Source organism: Semicossyphus pulcher, unplaced genomic scaffold (assembly GCF_022749685.1).
Source record: "Semicossyphus pulcher isolate SPU_LCO1_2020_fin unplaced genomic scaffold, fSemPul1.0.p SCAF_8, whole genome shotgun sequence".
NCBI classification, from domain to species: Eukaryota; Metazoa; Chordata; class Actinopteri; order Labriformes; family Labridae; genus Semicossyphus; species Semicossyphus pulcher.
In genome coordinates, this window is record NW_027211759.1 from 2293167 (window position 1) to 2318785 (window position 25619).

Genomic DNA, 25619 nt, shown 5'->3' on the forward strand with positions numbered 1-25619 from the left:
TAGAGGTGGAGCTCATTGTTAAAGCTGTAGGACTGAAAACCACCTAAAGATACAGTAAATATATGTAAACAGTATGTATGTGTATGTATGTTTTGTGTGCAAAGAGTTTGTTAAGTAACAGAAGCTGTCAGATGAATTTAGTGTCCTCTGAGATGTAGTGAAGTAGAAGAAGGAACCGCCCCAACACGTTTATATGTTTTATAAAGTGCTTGTATCCCAACGGCAATCTTTCCTACTTTTTGTACATTCCCATCTTGATCAGCGACGCCATGACGGACCCGTCCACCTCGCCGAAGAAGCGACCCACCTGGAGAAGACGACATGAACAGAGACTGTTTGTTAGTTAAATTCTACATCATGTCACTTCTTTATGCAGAGTCGTCAGCCAGTCGACGTCACAAACAACACGGACGATGTTATTTTCTTTATGTGGACGACTCAGAGAGCAGCAGGACCTCTCCTCTAAAACCTCAGACTAAAGCGAACCGTTGGTCAGAGGGGTTACTCTAGTTTCAGTCTGATGATCAGAGTTCACCTAATGTATGAAGGAGGCGTTAGTTAACTGACTGCCACACGTGTGACCTCAGTGACTGAATGAACCTTAGGTGCTGGTTTTATGAATCTCAACAGGTTGTCCGGTGAGAATGTGAAATGTTGACGGTCTCATGAGTCCATTCTGACACACACACACTTTCTTTGAGATGCCACTCATTTATTTCCGTTTCTGTGTGGTTCATTTTCATGGACGCACAGAGACTAAACAGGTCGATGACAGAGTCCAGAAAACCGAGGGTACGAGTCTTCTTCTCGGGCCAGATGCGTCACCCTGAAGGTGAGTACCTGATGGACGTGCAGAAGCGTGGCACGGGTTGTTCACGTGACCGAGGAGTCTGCACATGTGCTTTTCTTACAAACAAAGTCGTTAGTTCATTAATGAATCGTTCACCTGGATCATAAAAATCTGTGACTGTAAAAATATCTTTCCTGAGAACAACAAACTGTCTGCAGTCGATCTCATCCGTGCTTGGTGACATTCTTGTGGCCTCGTGGCTGTAATTAGACGACCTCTCCATTCCTAACTCTTGAAAACTCTGATTAATCGATTGTTTCTACAAGCAGAGTAACAGACGTTAATGAGCACCTGGTCTGTGTGAACTGTCTGGGAAGCAGCTCACTCTGTCTGGTCAGAGACGGATGGATACAGCGTTTGTACTTCCTGCGTGTGACAGCAAACTGTGTTTTTTACACGTCTGCTTCCATCTGGATGAAACAAACACGACATACTTTGTTAATTAGCTGAGCTTGCTGTTCTTTCCCACCACGCTCCTATAGCTTCTTGTTTTTTATCTTACCAGCGTTTATGTCTGAACCCCGAAGACAAAGCAAACACCTTCATTTCAAATAAGCAGCTCTAACACATTAACATTTAATGCTTGCAGTGAAGACGGAGCGAGAGCTCCTCAAAGAATAACATCTAAAGTCATTAGCTTCATTATCATTATTGCAGTTTATTTAATCTCCGCAGGAGTCGGTCTCTTGGAAGTCTCCTCCAGTCTGCTGCTTTAAAAAGACTAAAAGATGTGGAGTCATTTATAAATGAATATCTGGGTTTGGGTTGGACATACTGTGAGGTTCCAGCAGGAGAGAATGCAGATGCAGTGGGTGTTAAACAGTGATATAAAGTCCTCTCTGTGAGTCTGCAGTGTGCCGGTCCTCTCTGGCCCTCAGCAGCAGCAGTCTCTGAATTATTCAGCGCGTTTTGTCTCAGCAGCTCTGTTCATGTTTACAAGCTGCTCTCTGCCCACACTCTATCTCCACCTGGACGGGATTTTCCCAGCAGCCTCGGAGGGCGCGCAGGTTGCCGAGCGTGAGCAGCCGGATGCCGCTTACACAGAAACCTGACCCTCTGTTTGTTCGACAGCAGCATCAGCAGCAGAGGGTAAACGTGCTGGAATAAACAAAAACATAAAGCAGTGAGAGAGCCAACTGCTGCCAGGAGCTCTGCAGCAGCAGCAGCAGCAGCAGCAGCAGAACACCGCTTTATTTCTGCTTTCAGAGAACAAGTGCTACATTAAATCAGGACTGCAGTATCACCCAGAGAGCACTGCTACCAGTAAAATATCATCAAATCAGAGGCTCTGCTGCAACCTTTAGCTACACTAGCTCCGAGGTTTAAAGCATGGAAACGTCTCAAAGTGTAGCTTTAATGTCTCTGTGTCTGTTCAGATTAAACTTAGAAGAAATAATGTGTTAACAAGTGAGCTGCAGAGGTGCTGCAAACTGTGCCTCATATCTTAATGCTAAGCTAGGCTAACCACATCCTGACTCTGTACTAAACACAAAGATATGAAACTAATATCATCCGAAAATCCACAACATGCTAAAGTTGCAAGCATTAGCCGTGTTAGCATGGTAAACACTGAATGTTGCACGAAGCTAAAAGGCTAGCATCTAGCTGTAGTAGCATGTAGAAATATAACGAGTTTGATAACAGAACTTTCCTTTTTTGACCATTTTGACACGGCTCTTACACCCAAGTCTCCTGAATGACTCGTAAACATTGTCAAACTAGTTCAGAGGTATTACATATCACAGGACCTTAAACGCAGCACCAGAAGTGACCATATCTGGACGAGGAGGTGGAGCTGGAGAAGGGTGGAGGAAACACCAAGTTATCAAAGCTAAACAGTCTGTGCCCACGGCTAATTTATAAGCTAACTCATAAGTCGGCCAATTAGAACGTCAACAAGTTGAGCTAACAGATTCCTGCTTATAAGACCTTACATGTAAAGGAAATAATACTACAATGTCCCTGACAGAAAAAGCTGGAGCACAGACTTCTGGGACGGTGAGAGAGACATATTATTATTTAAGAGGGAAAATTCTCCAAGAATTAAAAGCAGCCGAAAGTTCAGTGACTGAAGCCGAGGTGAATCGTTGTAGACAGCTGTTAGCTTGTCAGTCTCAAGTGGTCATTTGTGAACATTTAGTTTATTCAGGCCTGAATTTGCTTTATTTTCTTTGCTTCGCTCTTATAAACTGACTTCACACTTCCTGCTGAGCCTCAAACTGCAGACAGACACAATCAGAGAGTCGCTGCTTAAGAGCCGGATATCTCTACCCTGTAACCAACATGGCTGCCTGAGTTTAATCAGACTTGTAATTTAATTCCATTTCTTTGTTAATGACAGCTTCAAACAGCGAGAAATCATAGCGCTGAGATTTGTTATAAACGTATAAATAATTGAATAAAAAGTTGGATTAGAGTTAAATGAACGTCTCTCTCCACACAGCAGAAAAATGTTCTGCTGTAGAATAACCTTAAAGCCAGAATCATTCAGTGCAGAAGCTCATTTTTCATTATTTGCATGTCTGCTGCGTTCCCAGCGGCCTTACTAAGCAGATATTATGATGAAGTGCTTCCTCCATGTTTCTGCTGAGCTCTGGACTTTACAGGAAGTTTGTGGAAACACCCAGAATCCCCCCCGGTGTTCGAGCCGCTGTGGTGTGAAGGTGCAGCTCGTGGTGCGTTGCAGGGCACGGTAAATATTTAATCAGAGGAGAAATTAAGTCGTTGCTGACTTAAAGAAATGGGTCAGACAGAGGAAGTGTGGTGAGCGGCGTGACGGAGCAAAACGCGGGGATGGTTCTCGTTGGTGTCGGTCGGATGCAGAGAAAACGTCGGCTTGATCAATGATGCCGTCTGAGGAGCTGCTGCAGGAGGCCACTATTCATCCTCAGGGCGGGGACAAGGTTAGACTGATGAACACGACCTGCTACGTCCTGAAATTAGTGGGGGTCTAATGTACAAAACACAGCAGGAAGATAAACTGGATGAACAACTTCATTAGGGAAGAACAAACGTAAAAAGAGTCTTTTTCTATGATATTATTGTTGCTTTATTAAAGGGTTCTATCCTCTGTACGGTGGCCAATTTAGGACATCTCAGGCTGAGCTCTACACCGTCAGACTTGGCTGAACTTTCAGTCTAAGCTTGACCTCTTCTCTAATTTTAACTGTACTTTGTTTCAGGTAGAGGAAGGGGCGGGACCTCAAGATGGCAGCTCCACCAGCCGATCTCTACTGCACACACTCTGGATACAGGTGAGCAAGACGGCAGCGCCCGCTCAGGGGGAAGTTAGTAAGTACAAGAAGAGGAGAAGGAGACACGTCGGCCATCTTTATATACAGTCATTGGTTCTAACGTGTTCTCTGCAGCTCCGTCCCTCTGACCCTGACATGGTTTCAGATGTCACAGTGTCACTGAACGGCAGCTAAGCCTCATCTGGCCTCGGAGGAGCCAGCTGCTGCTGCACAGCTGGCAGCCTCGCGGTCACTGAGAACGTCCTGTAACACAAACATCACAGGTTCGAGTCCAGGGAACGCGTCCTGAATGAAATGAAACGACTAAAAATAGAAGTGAACATGTCGGCGGAGGAGGAGACGTGCGGCTGAAGGGGGAGTGGCTGCTCAGCCGAGTGTTTATGGGAGCGTGGTGGGCTCGGGATTAATCCTCAGGAATATGTCTCCTAACAGGCCGAGGTAATCCGGAGCTAACGAGCAGCTGTCAGATGGACACACACACACACACACACACACACACACACACACACACACACACACACACACACAGTAAAAGGTCTGCAAAATGATATCTGAAAAGTATGGAAGCCTGTTGAGGCCAGAAAAAGAAAAGCAGATACAAAGTGAAACAAATATTTGTTCTGTTTGTGATTTTATTTTTTTGCCAAATTAGTCAAAAGTAAATATATTGAAAAGTTTTCAAGTCAAATGAACTAAATACGTGCAGGTGTGGTTTAGGCCTTGTGCTTTAAGAAGAGCTCTTTTGGATTTCTGTAGGTTTGAAAGAATAAATGATTAAGAGAGAAAATAATACTGTGTAAGGAAATAAATGTTGCAGTCAGTGTTAAGTTCGTAAATGTTATGACGATAAATGTCAACAACCTTTTTCCCGTGACGAAGACGATGATAATAAAATCTCTGACGACACGTGTGTTTTGTTTTCGTTAACGAGACGAGACTAAAATGTTAGTGATGGGCAGTCGGACATTTAAAGACATGATATGACCGACCCAACTACAGGCAATGACGTCCCAAAGCTGCAGCTCGACATGACAGCATCCACGCTGAACGGGAAAACGCAGCGCACTGTGGTAACGGGAAACGGAGAGACGCTCTGTGGCTCCAGATTAGCTGGAAGAATCGGTGGAAGAATCGAGGGTAGATTATCCTGAGTGAAGAATCCGGATATCACAGTAGTAAAAGTGTAAAGAGAGTGAAATGGTGCTTTAGAGATTCACCCTGTCACCTGATACTGATGTCTGATTCCTGCACGAGGAGAGAAAACATTGGGACTAAAATGTGACGACTCTTCCGAGGCAGCCGATCAGCTGCTTCTGAGTGTGCGTAAGCGTGAGCTCAGAGGGGCCGGTGCCTCTGTGGAATGATCTGCCTCTGCACATTAGATTGGATTAAACAAATTGGCCTTTAAAGAAATGTTAATAATAAGTAGTTAGAAAGAACATGTCTGAAAGTGTTTGACACTAGTGGTTGAGCATGTTTCTATGAGTGGGCTCCTGTTTTGTTCGTATCGTGCACACCAGGATGTATTTGCTCTAATAGGAAGGCACGGATATCTTAACATTTGGCTTTACAGACATTTTGTGGAGAGAAAAATCCTCTCAGTATGTTTGTTAGACATTCAGGATAAAACTAGTGTTGGTGCCAAACAGTGAACACTAACAAAACTTTAGTTTGTTTACAAGAAAAGGACGAGATCTGATACATGAGCTGAACCAAACGCGACCGACACTGAGCTTCATGTGAAATAAACACAGGAAAATAAACCCTAAAACTTTGAATAGATAAACGGATAAAGCCTGTCATACATCAGCCCGCTCTGCTCGGCTGAAGCTCCGCCCACGGTCGGTGAGGTCAGCAGGTGCAGCAGCTGTTGTATATTTCAGTGCTGATGCACCGCAGACAGATTAAGACCACAATCCTGTGAGGCATCCAGATGTTGTTTATGAGCACATGAAATGATCCTCGGAGAGGCCTGAAGCGGACAAACCGCTCACTCCCAAACTCTCAAATCTATCTCCTGATTCCAAGCAGCGTAAAGACGAGGCCAACGTGTTCTTATATTAGTAATCACAGACTTATGTTTCTTAAATCTTACAGGTCACATGACTTCCTTCCCTCCAGACACAGTTTATGGTTATCTCATTAAACCAAAAGATAAACTTATTCTAGGCTTCAAACTTACAACAATAAAGATTTATATCAATGTTGCATTCAAGTGGAATGCAAGAAGTAACTAGTTTCAGAACTCCTCTTGACGATGCCTTCAAGGACAATCCGACATCTGAAAGTCAAGAGAAAGCTGCTGAACAGTGATCGTTTCTTTGCAGACATTACCAAGATTTCGGTTTGTTTGTTTCTGGGTTCGATCTATCAGAATAAATGCTGTCCCTCTGTGGCTCTTCATTCCCAGATCTTACTTGTTGAAGCATCCCTAAATGCTTAAAGCACAGATTTAATAACAGTTCTTGCTCATAATTAAAGCATCAAACAAGAAGTGCATGATTTCAGATGAAAACCATGAAGGTGCCTAAGTGGAAGCGAAACCAAATGGAGCTCCACATGTGAAACGAATAGAGGTGGAACTAAAGGTACAGAAGCCAGAAAAAGGACCTGAAGGGGGGCATCAGCCTGCAGTGTGAGCCGCCTTTAATGATTATTTTCATTATTGATTCATCGATGAATTATTCAGCCAGAAATGTCCGAAAGTGTGGAGAGTGAAAAATGTTTCCAGAACCAGAGACTGTGTAAAGAAGAGGAGGACGGAGCCGGAGAGGGAGGGAGGCAAAGAAGTGACTTTAAACAAAAGTCTTTCTCGTGGCCAGCAGGGGGCGACTTCTGTTTTTCACAAGCGCTCCCCCACGTCTGTCCTCTACTCATCACACTGCCTGGCTGCGGGTCTGTCTCTGCAACATCCGCTAACAACCCACAATGCACTGTGTTTTGGTTTGCTTTAATCCGTTTATGTCCTCACCTGAATCGAACCGGACCGCAGTGCGTTTGGGAACAGAACGAGTCCCGTCTGTTCTTGCGGGCCGTGGTCCGGTGGCATTTGTGAAATTGTTCGGTGGTTGTCTGGTGGTTTGGTCCGCACCGTGAGTTCGAATGCGTGTTCTCACCTGTCCAAAGGAACCTGACTATCCAAGCAAAGCCTGAAAGTCCGGACCAAAGCTGTCAGGTTTGAAAGCACCCTAACACTACAGTCATCGAACTCCATAAGCGTTAAAACCTGCTGAAGCAGAAGCTGTTCTGCTGCAGACTGTGCCCACCTGAGGGCTCCAACACGCCAAGGACACAAGGTAAAGGTGTGTTTAGGGTAGAGGAAGGGGCGGGACATCGATACTGTGCCTCCTTTTATCTTCAAAGTTTAAAGTTGATAAAAACTTGCAAGCTAAGCAAACTACAAACTTCTGTCAGCGTGGTTTCAGGGTTCAAAAACGTGTTAAAGAGGTCAGCTGGTGTCACAGGTGAGCTCAGGTGTTTTACCTCGTTCCTGTCTTTGGACAGCACGATGAAGCCGTTGTTGTCGACCAGGAAACAGTTCAGATCCTGAACAGGAAGTAGAAGGAAACAGTTTGTTTTAGAAGGACTGATGGGATGTTTGGTGTTGGCAAGCGGACGGAGCAGGAAGGAGTACTTACTTCACTCTCACAGCTGAGAGGACACACGCCTTCCACCTCTGAACACTGAGAGAGAGACAGAAAGAGATGGTGAGGCTTTGAGAGGCGGGGTCAAAGGTCATCAGGAGGCAGCATCACATCATGAAAAACACTGAGATCAGAGCTGTAGAGACTGATTTTAACACACAACCAGCTCAATGCACATGAGAGGAAGGAGATCATTTAAGTTTAATATTGATGTAAAACGTATTAATGCACAGTCTACAGATGAATAAGTGCCAAACAAACTGAGCTAATCCTTGACTTCAGCTTTGGCATCAGCTTCTTAAAATGACTCCAACATGATGTGAAACATTCAATAAAACTTTATCGATCACAGTTTACTCACATCTGTGTCGCTGGGCTGGAAGCAACGAGGTGCAGAGACGAGGAGGCGTGGAGGAAAAACAAGATAAATGAATAAATATAATTAGTGCAGAAATATGTGTGAAAACTGGATTTGTCTTTGACAGTTAAAACCCAATTAAAGGGTTATTATAATATTCTTAAACCTCGGCCCTGATGGCTGTAAAGTCATTTTCAGGTCGTCCACTAAAAGTTCTTGTTGTTCCCACTGACAGGCTCAGATTGTTCTTCTAAGTGTGTGACAACATGACAGAAAGGATCCCTACAGAGATAGACCTTACAGACAGACGTTACATCGCTCTCTGCAGACACACCAGACTCCATTGACAAAAGCATTTTTTACATAATTACAACATAATTGATTTTACCAAACAGTAATGGGAGTTGCTGCTCTATTGCTACCTCAATCGGTTTTTGGACGCGTTGTTTTGGATGCGAGCTAACACTTTAAACTACCAAAGTCACACAGAAATACAAACAAACCAACGGATTGAGGCAGCGGTAGACCAGCAACTGTTCTGCAGTATAATCACTGTTTTTGTAAATGGAGTCTGGTGTCTCTGAAGAGAGCGATGTAGCGTCTGTTTCTGGTTTAAACAATCATCTTCCTCATTACCCGGATGATTTGCAACGGACATAAAAACTAAGCGGATAAAAAACTTCAAAGGATTAAAACACACAGAGACCAAATAGACAGGAAATATAACCATGTACTTTTAAAACACAAACTGCTCAGCAGCTCAGAGAAGCCGCCTCGTGCACATTGACCTTTTTATTAAAACATTATATAAACATCAGAATCAGTGAATCAGAGGCGACAGGATGTGAGCGTGTTCTGTGCATGAGTTAATGTGAGCAGTGAAAATATTAAAGCAGTCTGTCACAGCTGTCAGCTCTCATTAATAATGTTATCTGCACCATCAACCTCTACAGGACATCTGCACACGTTCAGCTGCAGCCCGGCTCTGCTTCACTGAGCTGCAGGAGACGCTCGCAAGGTCACAGACCTGCAGAGAAACTGTGTGTGTGTGTGTGTGTGTGTGTGTGTGTGTGTGTGTGTGTGTGTGTGTGTGTGTGTGTGTGTGTGTGTGTGTGGGAGAGAGAGAGTGTGTGTCTGCAACAGGATTTAAAGTCTGTCACAAATCTAGGGACTCACAGACTCAACATTTTATTCCACTTTTTCACTTTTCGGTTTGACTGAGCTTGAAGTCAGATTTTGTTAGCTTAGCTGTGATTTGAGCTACATTTAGCATGCTAACCATAATAAAATGCCTTTGGTCTTTATGTTAGGAGGCATACTAACAGCTGTTGGATATTAAAATTATAATGTAAGTGTAACATGTTAGCGTTTACTTAAATGATCTTAAAGGATCTTTAACTGTGCCTTTAAATCGGTGAATTTAACGCCTCGACTGTCCTTCTCTGGTCGGATGAAACGAGGCTGCTCATGAAAACTCTTGCTAACTTGTGAAAGTGAGAACAGTCTAATGAGCATGAGAAACATTCATCATTACTTTGGTCTCTGAAGGGTCAAATCCTGTTGTTTTACACTTTAATGGGACCTTATTAGGAGCAGAATCCACTTTAATCTTAATGTGAAAGTCTAAAGGACTTAATGGATATAATTAATGGGCTGTGCTCCCTAATGAAGGAAATGGAACATTTAAAGAATGACCTCTGAATCCTGAGGATTATTGTTGGACGCTCATGCAGCAAAAAGCATTCGTTTGTCCTTGGAAACTTTGTGATGCACACACTGTCACATCAGCACGTGTGTGAGGGCTCTGATGCCGACGTGACAACGCCAAATTACGGACTTTCCGTGAGTCTGCTTATCTGCAGACTTTCCTGCAGGACTTACCCAGGGTTCATAGCTAACTTGGTGACGTATACAAACGTGATTGTCCAGCCCCCCCACTAAAGGTAAACAAATGTTCGTACATTGAAGTCGTGTTCAATAAAGTTTGACCAAAAAAGAATAATTAAATGTAAACAATGCGGGCATGGACGGTGACGGGAACCGCAAATACGTTTATCTGGAAGTGACAACAATTAAATATTCGCACATGATGAACATGAATGCCTTTCTGACTTTTGATAGTTTGTGGAATAAAGCTGATCTTATCTTAAAATATGTAAACACTGTCACACACACACACACACACACACACACATGCTGCAGGTCGGCTTTTTTACTTCTTAGATTTAATGGCCCATCTGGTTTCCAGGCAACGTGTGATGCCATGACAGTGTGTCCCATTCCTCATTTTATGCAGCCCTCACACACTCACACACTGCACGCCTGACGCCATTAAAGTCCGTGAGTGTTCAGTGCTCAGGCTCTAGGGTGGAGATTGGGATTGAATGAGGAGCAGCTAGGATGCTTAAAACTCCATCAGACATAATGTGTCCTGTAAACATTAGAACCCCACTGGACGTATGTTTATTAGGTCCTTGTATTTGGGGTCAATTTAGTTGAACATTCATAAGCACAAAACTTCACAAAACAGTGGTATGTCCACTTTTGTCAGTAAAGCTGTCTTGAGAGCACATTCAGTCGCTTCATTGAAAATAGTCCAAGCACAATGTCCGAGTTAAAATTGGTGTTTAAGGCTCTGTTGCATGTTTTGGATTTGCTCCAGTAGGTTGCTTCAGCGTGCAACAGAAAACAGGCTGTAATGGCTGCTCTGAATCCTACATGGAAATGAGCCTGAATAAAAGTTCCTCTGTAAGAGGTCTATCTCTGTAGGGATCCTTTCTGTCATGTTGTCACACACTTAGAATAACAAGCTGAGCCTGTCAGTGGAAACAACAAGAACTTTTAGTGGACGACCTTTGACCCATCAAGGATTATGTTGCAGCCATTACAGCCTGTTTCACTGCTGCTGGATGAACACATCTACTGGAGACATTACAGAACTTTTTGTACCTGAAAGTTATTTAGACCCCAAAATATGTAAAAATAGGACCAAGGTTTAAGATACCAAAACAACGACGGTGGAACCAAGAACTTAACAGCAATGTCAAAACGTTTGCCCCCGAGGTTATCGATAACTTCCAGTTGGTTTCATCCACTGAGAAATAAACAAAGGTTTAATAAAAAGTCAAAAATGACACTCAACATGTGTGGCAGTCGTCCTCTCACCTGCTTGGCGATGGCCCACATCGTCTTTTCCAACCAATCCAAGGACAACTGCAGCCCGATAGCTAAACATAGAAAACACACACACACACACGCACACACACACACACACGCACACAGAAGCATTAGAGAAAGACGCAGGACAAGATGAACTCTGCAGATGCAGCGCTGAACACTTCACTGTGTTTGTGGAGGGAAGGAGGAGGACAGGAAATCAATTCGACCCTGGGTTCACCTCTGTCGTGTCCCGGCTCTAATGAAGGGATGTAAACACTGATGAGCCTGATGGTGTGTGTGTTCCCTGCAGTCTGGGTAATGACACCCCCGTCCCTCTGTAATGCACTGCAGCAGCTTTATTACTCTGAGCATCAAAGTGGCTCCCACAGCAAGCATTAAGGAGCAAGCTGATAATCTGTTAACAATCTGTGTGAAGCCCGATGAGTGCTGGAGGCAGCGAACGTGTTGCCATGTCTCTACAAACCAACTGCAAGTTCTCTAAGCCCCTCCCCTAAACAACTGTTGTCCAATCAAAGCTTAGAAAGACGGCTGCATGTAAGTGATGGAAAGAGACGAGCCTAACACCTACAGCATTGACATAGTGGTAATACCAAGACCAAGAGTTAGCATTTCATTAGCATCAAACCTACATTATTATAGTATGTGGGGTTACATTAGCATGCTAGCTAATGTTAGCATCTTTTTGTATGTCTTAATTGGATTTATGGATATTTTAAAATGTCAATAATTAAGCAAACATTCCATCTTTTCTGCTACCATCCATCCATTAGCATATTGTGAGAGTCCTGCATGATTGTGTGGGGTTGAATAGCATGCTAGCTCATGGTAGCATCTTTGATGTCTCTTAATTGGATTTTTTTGGAGGTGAAAAATATTTGAAAAAAAAAGTTATCATCCAAGCATAAGAATATCATTAGCATCCTACATTATTGTGTGGGGTTGAATAGCATGCTAGCTAATGTTAGCATCTTTGTGTGTCTTAAATATGAGAACAATAAGGCTCCAATCAAAGCATTAGCATAACTTTTGTCATGTTAATATGCTAGCTAATGTTAGCATGTTAACGGTGTCTTTGGGGGAATCCAAAAAGTTAAATATGTGATGTGTTTGAAAATAGGAACAACAGAGCTAAAACATGTTATTTTTGTATCGCTAGCATCCAAACGAGTTTATGTTGGTAAATCACTTCTCTCATGAATACTGCAAGAAAACAGAATTAAAACAGTGGCTGCTTTTCGCCTCCTACATGTAGCTTTGGCATTAACTTCTTTAAGAGTTAGCATGATATCTTGCATGCAGCTGTTCAGGCCATATTCATCTTTTTAAGGTTACTCAGCATCAAACAAGTCTGACAAACACATTAAAAAGTCAGATTAAAGATACAGTTTCGTTCTCTTTGGCGGCACCTAATGGCGATAAACGGTAATTGCTGGAGCACACTCCGGTTGTAACTCTTGATTTTCCTGGCTGATGGTCGCTTTCCTTTTCAGACTGTTTGCTTCATCTGAGCGTCGAGTTTGTTTCTTCTTCTTTGGATTTTCACTTCTTGTTGAAGTTGTATCTGTAGTCATCCATCTTTTCTTTCTTTGTTCAGCCATAGTAGATTACTGTTTACTCGCAACACTTGCAGAGAGCGGAAAAGCAGCCGCTTAGCTCCGCCTACCCTCTCTGGCAGACCAACCACTGCTGGCTGATGGAAAACGCGTCACTAACTGGGTGCCGCCACAGACACCCAGCCCATAATAATACTGTATACTGCAGATGCAAAGGCTTTCATCAGTGGGCCATAGGCTCAGTCACCATCGTGTTACTATGTCCTTATTTGGAACGTTTACTACATTTTAATGTTTTTTTTTAGATTCTCAAATAACCTGAAACATCCAGTTTCTGTTTCCTGCTTCTTCTTGATTACAGCGTAAAACACAACCGGCCTGCTGAGATACAAAGACCCGGCTCCTCCAAAGCAGCCCTCGACCCATCACTCACTGACTGCAGCGTTAGAGGACCAGCGGGGGTCGTTTCCACTCAGACCAACATAATACCTGCAACTGTGTTTGTCACTCCACTAATGAAAACTCTTCCTCATACAGGCAGCTGGTCACACACACACGCACACACCCACACACACACACACACACAGAAAATAATGAATGATACGAGGCGACATGTTGAGCCTCGTGTGTACTGGTGTTATTGGAAAGCAGAGCAGCTGTAAAAGCTTTTATTTCAGCTCATTTCTGGTTATTGAACATTTCACGGACTGCAGATTCTTTGTGATGCTGCAGAGCAGAAAAACAGCTGCTCAGTGTTTGTGCTTTGTAGGAGTTTAGGTGTGACTGAGTACTTGTAATTAACTGTGTTACCTTGATGGCAATTAAAGCAATGTGTGTTCAGATCAAAGGTAAATTCTCCCTCCAGATGTGTCTGCTAAATAAACGCTGTCATCTCTCGGTTCGTCCCATCCCCCGGAGGAGCGCCCGTTCACCTGTCTGTGCTGAGTCTCAGTCTCACTGTAAACAGGAAGTTACACAGAGGCTGCACTCCGGCTTACTGCAGCGGGATGAAGCCCAAACAGAAACAGATTTTCTTGTGATCGACTTTAATTAACGGCTCTTCAGTTTGCTGAAAGAACAACATCATGATGCAGATTAGGAACAACATGAAGCTTTGTCAGGTCTGTCCTCAAGAGGAGAAGAACACTACTTTAACATGAGACGGAGGGCGGAGCCATCATTTATGATGCATTCAGGGAATTCAGGAAATCTAAACACTGAATGGCTTTCATGCTGAAGTTGAAATGTTTGATCTAGAATGGATTGTTCGCTGAGCTTGAGCTTCTTCTGTAATGTTGAATTCATCATTACACGCAGTCTAATAAAAGGAGCGCAGGGGGGATTAGATTGTCGTTATTCCATGTTTTAGACACACACACTTGCTGTTAGGTGATGACCTTGATGCTAATGTTCGTGAGTTATCTCTTTTTGCATGATGAAAGGCTAAACAGTCTTTCATAGAGTGGAGTGTTGAAGTGGGACACGTCTAGCAGCTCTGTGTGGCAGGTGGAGGTCGAATCAGAGGGAAGAAATGTGATGCTGCTTTTGTGTTCGTGCTTGTGACCTTTGGGTCCTTTAAACCTCTTAAGACATCCCTCTCCTCCGTCTTCCTTGTAAATCATCGTCTCTGCAGACTCAGTGGTCTGCAGCTCGGCTGTTTCATTTCATTTCTGTGTTTTTTCCTCCTTCCTGTCAGCAGCGTCCTTATCGCCGCCCTTCAGCGCTGCAGCTGCAACGCTTCTGCTGCAGTCTGCACTCCCAAACAAGGACGGGTCCACGACCGGACACCCAACACTTTTATTCCACTTTTTACCCTGATGTGCGTTATATTTCATGTGTGCACGCTCTCAGGAGGAGTGTCTCTTTACAATTTACAATTATCTCTTTGAAATAAAATCTTTTTAAGCTGCAAAAAACGAGAACATTAAAACTTTACGGTCCAATTTTCTACCAGCATTTTTTACACAGTATTTCTTGTGTTTATTTAATTCATATTTCTTCTATTAAAAGTGTGTTGACTCACATTCTAGTTCCACCTAACAGGAGCCTTTTTTAGGGGTCTTGCTATTTTACGCTCTTCATTGTCTCTGACGTTGCTGCATGCTCCTGCACACTGAATAAGACGTGCATGTGTCATTTAGTTTCAAAAGTGAGGCCACATGCAGAAGTGTCTTATACATGCATTCTTCCTAATGTCCAGCAGGGGGTGCCTCCAGTGGTTGCAAGAAGAAGTCAGATTGTATAGAAGTCTATGAGAAAGTGAGCCTTCTTCTCTCTCAGTTATTCCCTCACTAAACTTTTAGTTCTCTCATAAAGTTTTACATTCAGATTTGCTCTTTCTGCATGTGTTGTTTGTTTTGTTCTCATGCAAAGAAACGTTACATTATACAGTCTCTCTCTGTCTCTCTCTCCCTCTCTGTCTGTCTCTCTCTCTCTCTGTCCATTCATTCAGAGCTCTGCCTGCAGCAGCAGCACACTCTGCTGTTACTATTTCTGTCAAACCGCTTTAAAGCCTTTACACAGTCAGTACAACACAGAGGATGAGTGCTCCTGAACACACATACACACACGCACACACGCACACACACACACACACACACACACACACACACACACAAACACACGCACACATACACACACGCACACACACACACACTCACACACCATTAGAGGCAGCTCAGCGGCAGCATGTGGCTTCTCTAGCTCTGTCTCTCTCTCTCTCTCTCTCTCTCTCTCTCTCTCTCTCTCTCTCTTTTAAACACACACAGAGGCTCGCTCGCCCTCAGTCGGAGGCTGGGTGTGTGTTGGACGGAGCTCTGAGACGATCAGAGGGAGCTGAGAGAGCAGCGATGAGGATGAAGAGGAGGAGGACGAGCAGCGGAATAAAACTCCCGTCCAGCTCCGGGTTCCTGGTCTGAAGACGCTCTCGGGTTCTGGTTCAGAGACGAATGAATCTGAAACCAGTCTCTGTCCTTGAAGACAAGTCCGGTTTCTGGGCTGTGATTTTTTCAAAAGACAAATCCAGATTGTGTTTTTTCCTGATTTTCCGGCTTCTGTTGTGGCGGCTGCAGATGAAGCAGCAGAAGAGCAGCTTCTGTTTTCTCTGTTCGGAGGCTGAAGCAGCAGAGCAGATGGTGAGCGGCGTGCGTGTGTAGATACTGAATGCACAGTGAAGAGCATGTGTCTTTGAAAGTGAGTGTGTGTTTGTTTTTGAGCTGCACCTTTATGTGTGTGCGTGGACACTAGGCCAGAAGTAAGCGGACACTCCTGGAAACATACTTTAGTGCACTTTAGTTTCCTCATCTGGACCTTTGTTTAAATGAAGCGACATTTCTTGTTCTGTTCGACCAACAGTTCAAAACTTGTTTAAAAAATACTTTAACTAGTCACAGATTTTCAAAACAGCTGCAGATCAGTCTTCTGTAGCTGCACTTACACACACAACAACTGAACTGTCCTGCACTCAAACCCGACTTTGAACCAGACATGATCCCCCAAAATCTGTGTTCAACCTCGCAAATAATCTGGTGTTTAAAGCTTCATCAACACGACTACGTTATTCATTTAAAAAGTTAAAATGTTTCCATCCAGAGACGTGTTTCAGCATCAACTCAAAACTAATCCCTGTGCGTACTAAAGAGCCTAAAGATGCACATCACATGACCGGTAACATGCAGTGAACATGTGCATGCTGGTGTTAACAGGCTCTGGTTCTCTCACACTAAACAGCGACAGCATGTCGCTCTATGCTAGCTCGCCTCCTGTGCATGTATGCAGTGGTAGCATCATAAAATGCAGGATTTAAAGGGACAGTTCGGGTTTGTTTGGAGTGTGGTTGTAGGACATTAGGAGAAGCCGGCAGGAGTTCCTACACAGAAACTAAGCTAAGCACGGGGTCAGGAGTACCACGTACTTTAGCCACTTAAAGAGACATATAAACAAACATGTCAGTTTAAGTGCACGCTGTGTTTTAGTTTTTGTCACTGCGTCACGTTGACGTCAGACAGCCCTTTCCCTCAGCACTATGTCTCACTCTGCACATCAGCCCTGTATACCTACGCACGCAGCGCACGGTATCGGATCAGCTGTTTGGGTCGGCGGTTTGTAGAAGAGACAACAAGTAAAAGAAAAGAAAATACTATGGAAACGACAAAGTGCCGTTCACGGTGGGGACTAGAGGATACTTTTATGAACCTTTCAAATGTAGGACTTCTTAAAGTGGCTAAAGTACGTGTTACTCGTGGCCTCGTCTGCGGCGGTGCTAAGCTTAGCTTCTGTGTAGGAACTCTTGGTTCAAGGGTCACGTTAAAATGACCTGTTTCCAAAAGTCTCCATTTCTGTCCCTTGGTCGGCGGCGTTTCCTGAAGTCTCTGGGTGTTATCGTAGCTAAAGCTCTGACATACAAACGTGTGGACGCAGCCTGAACGGAAGCAAATCCCTGGAGCCAAGCGTTTGTAGAGCGACCGATCAATCGATCAATGCCCATTGTTTGGAAGGACACTTCTACCCTGATCACATGTTGGTGCCATCTTCTGCTGTCCACATACTTTTGGCCATGTTCTGTGCATGTGCATGTTGATGCTTGTAATGGAGAGAGTCTAAAAGCATGTAGGAGTGAGCCTGTGTGTGCGTGTGTGTGTGTGTTCTGGCGTGCAGTCAGTGTGTGCGTGCTCATTGTTTACTTTCTCGTCCTGTCCCTGTGTGGATGCTGCAGTGTGTTTGTGCTCTCAGGCTTTTGAGCCGGACACTCAGCTGACTCGTTCTCAGGATGTTTGAAGGAAAAGTGCAGCCATGGGAGGGAGGGGGGGGGGCTGCCTGTCAGAGGCCATTAAGCAGCCAGCAGGACGCCACGTTAGAGCCCAGAAAAGTGGAGCGATGCACTGCAGATGAAGCAGGAGCGTCACACACGGCAGGACTTCAATGACAAAATGCAACAGCAGAGTTTTAAATGGAGATAAGAATCCAGCACAGGAAAACATGGCTGCTGCTGCTGCTGCTGTAACACAGAGGAGGAAAAGGCCAACTACAGTGCTCCGTCCTCGCTTCTCAAGTTGCTAACTGGACTGTAAACAAGGCAGCGCACAGAGGAGGAAGTCTTAGTTTGTAACCGCTGCCTACCTCTGAAGCTCGGGGATTACGAGTCTATCAGCTCATAAGTGCAGCATTTCCTGTGTGTTTACTACAGGTGTGCTGAAGCGACACTCCCATCTAAACAGCAGATGTAGAATGATGACACAGCAGTAAAAACAGGGAGCAGGGGGGGGACTGGATCTGTTGTTCCGCCACCATCTGGGCTCTCAAACAGGCGTCTGTCTCTGCTCAGGGATCTAAAACACAGCGTTAATCTGCGACCTGTGCGGCCGAGCCTAATCTGGCTGGTGGTGCTTTTGACAAGCTGATTCAATGCCTCCCAGAAAAATCAACGTCTGACGAAACCAAAGACATATTTTACAGGTAAATTAGGTGCAGCCAGCGGATCAACGATGTCTTCTGGAGAAGCAAACTTCATGGCAATGCCTCTGACATGTTTCAGTCTGGATCAGAGAAGAGGACCTGAAGGCTTTGAATCAGCACCTGCATCACAAAGTAAAACGTGCCCTGCCCTGGTGACCGTGCTGTTATTTCCTCGCAATCTTTAAAGACTAGTTTCAGGATTTAAGGAAGTTAGTCAACCTCCTTAGAGTGATGTGTTCACAAGATACAACTCCTTAACTTTCCTCGTCCTCAAACCGTGGGTAGACTTTATATTTCCCCGATACACCTACTGGGTAAAGTTTGAGTTTAGGTGAATCTGACATCTTCTCGACCTACACCCAGCAGCGTCCGTGCTCTCTGCGGCGTCCTTAAAAGTCACGAGTCCAAAGAAAGTGACGCGGAGGAACAGAGAGACGAGAGGACACTCAGAGACGCAAACGAAGGAGGAGAGACGGTGAAGAGGGGAAAGCGACTTCAGCTTTGATAAACAGAAGACGACGTCTCGTCCTCCATGTTTGCTTTGTTTGGCTGCTCGTCCGGAAGTGTACGTTTAATGGTGTGTGTGCATGCAGCAGTGGGTGAGAGGAGTGTTTGATGGCTGCACATTACTGCCAAAGTGTGGAAACGTAGACGTCACAGTGGTTTTATTCCTCTTCAGTGTCTGCAGGATTACGTAAGGATCATTCTTGTGTTTCTGTAAATCCTTCCTGATGTTTCCACAACGTGTAACGTGATTCAACGTCCATCTGTCGTTACAACTATCAGACAGGGAGGAGGGTCAGAGGTCAGCCTCTCCACAGGACACTCTCTCCTCTGATAAAGACCCCGCTCATCCTCTTACAGGCTGCTGTGACTGACAGCTGTCAGTCGACGTCTCTCTGAAGCCTGCAGATTTCTGTTTTCCAATTTTCATTCACAGTATGTCAGTGGAAAAATCTGCACCAACTCTGGACCTGAAACATGCCAACAAGTGTTTGTACATTAGGGACAAGAAAGGTTTCTGTTTCTGTGCTTTAAGAAACATCCCACACAGGCGTCCGATTTAGACTCAAACACGTTCACTGTTCGCTTTGCTCAGGTTCTGACTGATCAATAACTGAAACAGAGGTTCTATTTCACTTTGACATCGAAAAACCTTTCAGATGTTTTGTGCAAATTAACAAATCAATCTTGTATTTCTGCAAAGGAACTCAAAGATTGTCTGCAGATCGACAAAGAAGCATGTTAAGGGTAACTCTTGCAGAGGAGCCTGCAGGTCAAGCAAGCCTCTCGCTCGGAGGCGGATTAGAAATCAATGTGTTTATATGATAAGTAAATCCATACAGGTCAAGAGAAAAGAGCCACACCAACCTCGTTCAGCAGCACCTGTGCATGCACAGCTTCTGCCTGGCTGACTTAAGAGGAGAGTTATTATTTAGATTAAGATTTAAACACAACCAATCATGTCGTTCATCTGCTGTTAAAGTTTTACCCTGCAGATGCTCTTAGCATCAGTACTTTCTTCACTTTAGGGCTTGGATTTGTGCCGCTCACAGCCCCTCTTAGCGCCTGTTACACACCGGGAACAAACGCAACAACAGGCAGTTATCCTACATTGTTTACTGGACATTAAAGGAGCTCAAACTGACGACTTTCGTGATGATTTATTTCACTTTAATGTCACTTTTTAGATTTTTATTGTCTTTCTTTTAATCGGATGAAGGATTTAAGTCACTGAATGTCTGAACATTTTGAGAGAAACAAGCTGAGGAAAAGTTGGCAGCAGATCGTCTCTAGGCCCCTGAAATACCCTCGAACCAAAGAGCCTCTGAGAAACACTGATTTTTAACTTCACCGCTTTTTTCACAGCTTTTACTGGTTTTAAACAACATGTCTGTTTGTTTTGAAGAGGAGGAGACCGCCGCGGATAATTCGGCTTTCAAAAACATTGTAATCGATCAACACTGGGTCCTTTTGAGACTCATTTAGCTCCGGCTAGCTCAGTGTAAAATGACACAGACTTGGGGTCTTTCTTCAGTCTCAGGCAGCTGTGCTGCACGCTATGCTTTATACATATGTAGAGGATTTGCTTGTGTTCATCTTGGGAATAAGGATCTGAGTCGCAGTTCTAATTTCTGCTCTCTTGATGATTTGGGTCGCGTTAGCTTCCCCGTCCTCCACCTGCATTGTCATTTCTCCTGTTTGCTAATGTCAGTAGTGGCCTGGAGGCACCTTCCTGCCTCACGCAGGCCGCAGCAGAGTGACTGGCATCATTGTGCCAACTTAACAAAAGAAAGACCTGCAACAAAAGAAAGACCTTGAGGCAGCGTTTCTCTCGCTCTTTATAGCAGCTACAGATGCGTGATGGAGTGACAGCACTTTTCTCTTCCTCTGCAGCTTTATCTCTCGTGCACACTCTGCTCTGCATATCCGAGTGCCCCAAACTGCCGGAGATATGAAGGGGAAGCAAATGAGGGAAATAAAAATGAATGATCATCAGAAAATACAAACATTCCCCTTGATTGTGTGTGTGAAACAATGCTGACGCCGTACTGTATCTGCAGCATAAAGGAACAGCGAGTGGGCGTTCAGAAGAAGAAGTTGGCATTGACTTTTCCTCCGGTGTTGGTGTTGCTGGATGAAAACACGGAGGATTATTTCTCTTCATCATGAAGCTCCTTGTGTGTTCTCTGAGCGAGGAAGAAGAATGAAAAGGATTGAGGACGAGCGAAAGGCTGTGAAATACAGCGCGGCTCCGGCTCGTAATGCCAATATACTGTAGATGGGCTCGGCGGGAAGCTAAGCTGTTGATGTTTTTTAATCAGTACACACGAAACACTCCACTTAATCTGCCGGATCCAGTTGCACTCTTCGCGGTGGCTGAGAGGTTTCACAAACAGGCTTCAGTTTGAATCTGTGGTCCTGATGGAAAGTGCAAAGCACGGAGTGTGAATGAGTAAATCTTTTACTCGATACCAACGAGATGAATGAAAGTAAAAAGCTGAAAGAGAAAGGAAGATCCTTTACGGTACGCTGGTGACGTCCAGCCGTAAAATGTCCCGCTCAAAGTGTATCCAGGTCACAGGGTAAAAATACGCCTCATGGTCCGATGCCAACAAGTCCAGTTGCAGTTACATCCATCTTTGTTTCTCAGGGAATCACAGTACTACTGGCAAATATGGCACAAGCAGAGCGATCTTAAACCGCTGTAGCACCACTAGCATTTACAGGAAGTCCATAAGACCAGAGAACATCTCGGTATGCAAAGGGAACATCGAGCATGCTGCGCGGCTAACCCATGGAGCGACCTCAGAGCTCTAGGACGAGAGCGTTCCTGACTGAACTTTATCTGATTCAGAAATGTCCGGCTTCAGAGCGGCCACGAGGCCAATGGGTACTGGTAAACATGGAGCCATCAGTTAAACTCAAATGCCATCAATTCTGTCTGAAAACTCACGGCCGTGACATAAAGCTATAGTATCATCAAATTATCAAGAAGAGAAATCATAAAGAACAAATGATGAGGGGAAGAAAACACTTGAAACCAGCTGAACTTTTTACTTCAATATATAAATAACTAATAACTAAAATCTCCGTTTTCTGTTTTCCAGGACTCTCTCCTCAGCTGGACGTTGGTGTGAGCCGACAGAGAGCAAAGAAAGCCAGATGAGTTCCTAAAGCTGCAGCAGAGCCGAGGTGACAGACATGAAGAAGAACCTGGACCAGCATGGACGAAGTCACCTGGAGAGTCTGGGTGAGTCGAGGCAGACGCTTCATCCACCGCTCAGTAGAAATGGAACTGATGCTTTAATCCACTTAATATCTAGAACAAACAATATGTACAGGATAGTTTGAGATCATTCATGAAGATCCCAACAGAGGTAACGGAGCAGACGGAGAACCATCTGTATGACGGAATGATTCCATGTCCTGTTTGTTCCTCTTTCAGTCTGGTCGGCCCTGTCCAGTCTGGTGGTGGTTCTACTGGGATTACTGGGCTCGGTCCACGGCTGTCCTGGAGTCTGCAACTGTTATGGTAACACCACTGACTGCTCTGCTGTCGGCCTGGTCTCTCTGACGCCCATCCTAGCACTGCTGGACCACGACTGTCTAAACCTCCGTCTGCCCCAGAACAACCTGTCCTCCCTGGGCCCGACTGACCTGTCCAACCTGAGCAGCCTGGAGCTCCTGGATCTTTCCCAGAACCACTTCTCAACCCTGCAGCCTGGAGCTTTCTCAGGCCTGAGCGGCCTACGCTGGCTTAATCTCTCTGCTAACTACCTCGGGGTTCGCCTGGTGACCTCTGACCCTAACAACAGCACAGAGGTTGCACAGGGTTTGAATGCCAGTCAAGGGAGCGTTGGTCTGAGCAGGGAGGTCTTTCAGGGGCTGTGGCGGCTGCGAGGCCTCGACCTGTCCTCCAACGGCCTCCTGTGGCTGCCCAAAGGCTTGCTGGATGCACTTCTGAGACTGTCCTGGCTGTCCTTGTCCAGCAACCGGCTGGTGGCCCTGGACAGAGTCACCTTTGAGCCCCTGGTGGCGCTACAGCAGCTCCAGCTGGCTGGGAATCCCTGGGAGTGCGACTGCAAGCTGAGGGACTTTAAACACTGGATGGAGTGGTTGATTTACAGGGGTGAGCAGAGCTGTTAGCAGGCCTCTCCAAATCTCAAACAGTCTGAAGTTGATAGTACTTGGCAGTCGGCTTAGAGCCCTTTAAGATTGTACTGGAGCAAATCGCTTTGTATTTTGAGTCTGTACTTCAAAAGCTGTCTAATCGAAGCAATTAATCTCGGCTCTGCAGGATGGATGTGTGCTGAGCAAAGACATCTAAGAATATAATGACCTCCATCTCTTTCAATCCTCCCCTGTCTCTCCCTGTTTGCTTCTTCCTCCTTTACTCTCCTTCATCTCTTCCCTCCCTCTCTTTTTCTGATTCCCCTCTTCATGTCTTTTATAGATGGACAGGTAGATGCGATGCAGTGCAGTCTCCCGGGGGATCTGAAGGGCAGGGACATCCGCAGCGTGCCAGCAGAGATGTTCAACTACTGCCTGCAGAGTCCGACCAAGGAGGGCGCGCCGGGTTACGCCACCCGGCCTCCCTGCCCGCCCGGCCGGATCAGCAGCAACGATGAATGTGTTCGCCAGCGCTACCGGCCTGTCAGTGTCCGACGAGCACACGGAACACAAATAGTCGCGGGTGTGATTTGTGGCACGGTGTGCGTCATGATGGTGGTTGCAGCGACGTACGGCTGCGTCTACGCCTCCCTGATGGCGCGGTACCAAAGGGAGATGAAGAGCCGCGGTCAGCCTCTGATGTCTGACACCGGAGCTGACACAGACGTTGAGGACGGACAAATGTCATCCCCGACCTCGCCAGAGGAGTCGCCGCCCAAAGAGGCCTGCGGCATCGTGCACGGGTATCGAATCAGCAGCTTCTGACCCGCTGCTTTTTACTGATTTTAGATCCTTCTGGGACGCTCTGGCTGCTTCTGCTCCTCAGCTCTCATCACTGATGAGACAACGTCTGGAGAGGGGATCCCTGCAGCTCGGTGATTGTGCTGAGAATCTCTGGGCGGGGACTGATTGTACAGCTAATGGACCAGACTAGATTCAGTGAAACTGGAATGCTGCGGCACTTCTTTTAATGTATGGATGCTCTGTGAATTGTTATTCCCCGCGCTGCATCTCACAGCCAGCTCTTAAACTCCTGTGAAGCTGCTGTTTGGCACTTCTGCACCTTGACTTCCCTTCATCTGTGATGTTGTGTCTTCTTTAGAAATATGAAACTACCTTTCTGTTCGAGCCGTCGTCTGTCTTCGTATCTGAGCCCAACAAGCACAAGCTCCACAAAATGTCTGTAAACGTGTGAAATGTGACATCTCTCCTGTCGTTTGCTGCACACATTCTGTGTTTGTCTTCTTCAGTTATGTGTTTTATGTTCTCATTCACTTCCTTATTTAAGAAATAACTCTTTGTACGTCTGTAAGGTGGATGCCCTCTTGAATTCCCTCCAAATCACACACACTTTAGACGCCGTTAGAGTCCTGCTGCTTTCAGGGAAATGCTGCTTTTAGCTTCATCACTGAGGTAAACTGCATTCAAACAATACTACAGCTGTACTGCCACCTACAGGACAGGCTTTGAGCTACAACAGCTTTCAACCCAGCACAAACAAACTCTCAAGCTCTTTAACAAACGCTTAAGACAACAGTTATTCCCAGTATAGCAAAGTATGAGATGCTGAGTGCACACGTGTGAGGACATCAGTGCTCTGTAACTTCTGTGTGTTTTAATTTATTTTGTCCGTATTTTCTGTGAGAAGCACATGAAACGTCTCAAATTCAACTCAAGGACTGTTAATCATGCTGGAGATAATAAACTCTATATTTATCTAAACTGGTTTTTTTCTTCTTCAAATAAACACCATGATTTGAAATCTACAGAACAAGACAACAACGAAGTTCACATGACTAAATATTCAGCCTTTGTCACAAACAGCCTCATTTAACAAACTGTTTAACAGCTCAAAGTTAACAAGCTCACAAGATGAAATAAAAGAGAAAGAAATGAAACGGTGATTTGTTCTGGGATTAAGACAAACAAACAACACGATCGTATTTCTCTTCTAAAGTCCGTCAACCCACAACAAGATGTGGTTGTTTCTTCCCTCTTATACAGCCCACAGGAGCGTTTCATCAATTAGCACTCTGAACCAACGGCAGGGATCCAGATAAGCAGAAGAAAGGATGTACGCATTAACCACCAAGGTGTCCATAATGACGAGTACATAAGCTGCAGTCTGCACATGACCTGTAGGGGCAGTGTAGAGGCAGAGGGGGTGTGACAGGGTCAACACAGCAGCAGGGACAACAATGGCAGAAAGTTCTGAAGACAAGCTGATAGACCAAGTCCACAATGATCCACATCTGTACGATGTGTCGCTGCCACTGCACAGAGACAAACATGCCTGTCAAACAGCTGCAGACAGATAAGTTCTGTTTTAGAAGTTGACGTGGAAACCTGCAAAGCCTGCGGACCGTTACGTCCGTGCACGGAGGAACATGTTGGAGAGACGGAGCGGGGACGGTGCAGACGGTGTGTTCTGCCCACCGAACACACAGAAGCTGTTTCTGCTGTGATCTCAGAATGAACATCACAGTTACCTCCTCGAGTGTCTCCATGTTGTTTACATCCCGCACATACAGTAGCTCGAACGGCCTGAGCTCTCTGGTGCACCCTCTAGAGGTATCCTCCAGTAACACACATAGTGCAGAGACAAGTATGTGAACAGTTACGTTCACGTGGCAGACGGGTGTGTACGCTAAC

At 45.2% G+C, this 25619-nt stretch overlaps 2 protein-coding genes across 2 annotated transcripts in view; one reads left to right on the top strand and one right to left on the bottom strand.

Moving 5' to 3' along the window:
* The window catches only part of LOC138612619 (voltage-dependent calcium channel subunit alpha-2/delta-4-like), a 58953-nt gene that overhangs the window by 5014 nt on the left and 28320 nt on the right, over nt 1–25619 (bottom strand). The window contains exons 28-32 of the mRNA XM_069685980.1: nt 11272–11333; nt 8110–8124; nt 7743–7787; nt 7588–7650; nt 237–307 (exon numbers count right to left, since the gene is read on the bottom strand). Coding sequence (XP_069542081.1) covers nt 237–307; nt 7588–7650; nt 7743–7787; nt 8110–8124; nt 11272–11333 — 256 coding nt within the window. The remainder of the gene's footprint in view (nt 1–236; nt 308–7587; nt 7651–7742; nt 7788–8109; nt 8125–11271; nt 11334–25619) is intronic.
* On the top strand, nt 15911–23732 carry LOC138612601 (leucine-rich repeat and transmembrane domain-containing protein 2-like). The gene is made up of 5 exons (XM_069685960.1): nt 15911–15973; nt 21905–21930; nt 21980–22047; nt 22243–22926; nt 23251–23732. Exons 1-5 carry the CDS (start codon nt 15911–15913, stop codon nt 23730–23732), a joined length of 1323 nt encoding a protein of 440 aa, XP_069542061.1.

Bases quoted from the DNA above. Each gene is read 5' to 3' on its own strand.
- LOC138612601 (XM_069685960.1), top strand. From the start codon at position 15,911: ATGAAGCAGCAGAAGAGCAGCTTCTGTTTTCTCTGTTCGGAGGCTGAA. The intron at 15,974-21,904 runs GTGAGCGGCGTG...TCTGTTTTCCAG, and splicing joins CTGAAGCAGCAGAGCAGATG to GACTCTCTCCTCAGCTGGAC. The intron at 22,927-23,250 runs GTGAGCAGAGCT...TGTCTTTTATAG, and splicing joins GGAGTGGTTGATTTACAGGG to ATGGACAGGTAGATGCGATG.